This window comes from Triticum aestivum, chromosome 5D, assembly GCF_018294505.1.
Source record: "Triticum aestivum cultivar Chinese Spring chromosome 5D, IWGSC CS RefSeq v2.1, whole genome shotgun sequence".
In the NCBI taxonomy this organism is placed as follows: domain Eukaryota; kingdom Viridiplantae; phylum Streptophyta; class Magnoliopsida; order Poales; family Poaceae; genus Triticum; species Triticum aestivum.
In genome coordinates, this window is record NC_057808.1 from 120,841,450 (window position 1) to 120,844,023 (window position 2,574).

General features: G+C 43.6%; 1 protein-coding gene across 1 annotated transcript; it reads right to left on the bottom strand.

Annotated features, from left to right (window-relative positions):
* Window positions 1-1,470: 1,470 nt before the first annotated feature.
* On the bottom strand, window positions 1,471-2,266 carry LOC123124466 (putative glutaredoxin-C14). The gene has a single exon (XM_044545081.1). The coding sequence runs from the start codon at window positions 2,145-2,147 to the stop codon at window positions 1,836-1,838; it is 312 nt and encodes a 103-aa protein (XP_044401016.1). The 5' UTR covers window positions 2,148-2,266; the 3' UTR covers window positions 1,471-1,835.
* Between the last annotated feature and the right edge of the window lie 308 nt (window positions 2,267-2,574).

Here is a 2,574-nt window from a genome sequence, read left to right on the forward strand (position 1 = left end):
AGGCCATCTAATGTGTGATGCTTGTTCCAATGAATAGTAGACACATAGTTTGCTCAGCCCAATAGGATGCCAAAACGTGGGCAAACCATAGGAGACCACATTGTTAACTGATATAGGATCTTGTACCCCGCACATTAGCTTAAAGACGGCATGTTATGGCAGCTTCCACGTGTTGATGTTGTCTCAGTTGAGCCGGTCACCTGCGATGGAAACCACTTTCATGATGTGTCATTTTTGTCATGGGAGGGCACACTTTCATGAGAAAAAACGACTTTTCCATGGAAGTGATGTACGATAGCACATGTACAACAATGTTGATTATGCCACAAACCCGCCATGGATATACATCGATGATAATAAAACAGACTTACTATGATGAATGTGTATCATCACAGATGTGTCTTTTTCTTGTAACAGGAGCATGAGCATTTCCAACGAGAGGGTGGCGTCTGATTGTCATTATTGTTGTTTTGCTAGATGTAGCTCCAAACCTAGTTTAGCTAGGTGGTTGTTCCATTGTTAGGGTTTTCTACAATTGCCCTCTAATCAGTCGTGCATTATTTCATTTTTACCGTGTTTTTTATTTGTAAACCAGTTCATTCTTTCTCCTATATGAATTAGCAAGAACACATTGTCCTCGTCTCGTAATTCCATTGCAGAAACATACAACATAATTTATAATCACACATAGCGAATAGCCATGTAGTACATGCAAAATGGGATGAGTACATGCAGATACATTAGATTGGGGTAAGAAAAGGGCACAAAAGCAAGATATATGCATAAAAACCATGCACATAGCTTACTACTTACACCGATCGAAAATTTGTAGAATTACCATATGCATGCGTGATGATATATGGAACGTGTGTAAGGATGATATTTATACTTCTTTCATTTATGATATGCCAATATATATTCCATAAACCGACTAGGCCATCACTGATATATGTCATCACTAATCGGTCAGCTACCCCGTCAATGATGACATATTCATCACCGACTGGGAACTGTTCATGGGTCCGAGGCGACTCAACGATGATATGTTTTGGCCGGTCAGTGTGCCGCCCTATAGTAGTGTTACCGGAGTAGGGCATGGGAGAGAGAGGAGACCGGGAGAGATAACCTAGGGAATGGAGAGTGAGAATAGAGGGATTTATAGGAGTGTTCCTGTATACAAATCAACCGCTTGGAGCGGGAAAACTCCCACGGCCCCCCTTCAATGTGTCATGCGAGCAGGTCAGATGATGCTCGGGGGAGAAGGAACAATGTTGGGCAACTTAGTCCACAAATGAGACCTAAACGTGCATTTTTAAAAGAACTATGACCAAACCGACACTATCAAAAAAGTATTAATTATGACCTCCCATCCCATGCATTTTATTTTATTATAAATCGTGTCATTCTTTCTTCCATTTGAATCACTGGGATCATCACATTATGCTCTTGACGAGGTTCCGTGATAAAAAAATACAGATATAATAAATAATTGACACTCAATATACATATCCAATAGCTCTATAGCACGTGCAAAAAGGGTGAGTAAAATATAGATGGATACATAGATTGGGGTAAGAAGAGAGGCGCAAAAGCAACCTACACATAGCTTACTACATAGATTGGGGTAAGCTTACCACATATGGTGATCCAAAATTTGTTGTCAGAATAGGACTTGAAAATACCTATCTCGACATACTACTTAGGCTCTGAGGTTATTCTATATATACCAAAACTTGTCTTCCACACTCTTGGACTATTTATTTTGCCGAGTGGTACCGGAGTTAGGCTCGGTAAATATCCATCCCTCCGACTATATTGACCGTGTAGAATGCCCTCTACAGCCATAGGGCACCTGCATTCCGTATCATGGGGACCAGCTCACCACCAAGGTGCAGAGACATGACCTTATTGGTGCCGCCGACAAGCTTTCCACCGATGAACACTGCTGGGACGGGTGGCCCCTTCCCGAGAAGCTTGAGGAGCGCCCTCTCCATCTCCTTGCCCTTGGGATCATGGTCTAGCTCATGAACCAGAGCATTGACACCGAGGTCGGTGAAGAGGCGGGTTACCGTGTGGCACATGCAGCATGAGTTCAAGGTGAAGATCACCACCCCCCGCTCTGACGCCATCTTCATCACACGGTCCATCTCTGCCCCCTGACGCTAGATCAAGAACCTCGAGGCAAGCTGGTATCAACGAGCTTGCTTCTAGCGTACTCCTAGCTAGTGAACTTGCGAGTAGTTTGTGCTTTGTTGTGTGGGACGAAACTTGGGATGGTTTGGTTGCATGGAGTCACTGGGTTCCTTTTATAGCGCTGCGCGTGTTGGTTGAAACAGTACGTACGTGTTCACGAGATCAATCTGGATAGCGCATCGATCAGTCTTTTTCATTAATTAGGGGCCAATGGACTTCAGAATATTAGCTTGTGCCGACCTATAGAGGAATCTCAGATATATCTGCCTATCGGAAGCTCAAGGGCCATCTACTTTTCTGCATGGATTTGGCTGGTTAGACCATGTGCGGCAATATTGACGAGATCAGTCAAATAGCTGCATGTTGTCCCACAATTCTGCT

Coding starts and splice junctions, on each gene's coding strand:
- LOC123124466 (XM_044545081.1), bottom strand. CDS start 2,147: ATGGACCGTGTGATGAAGATGGCGTCAGAGCGGGGGGTGGTGATCTTC.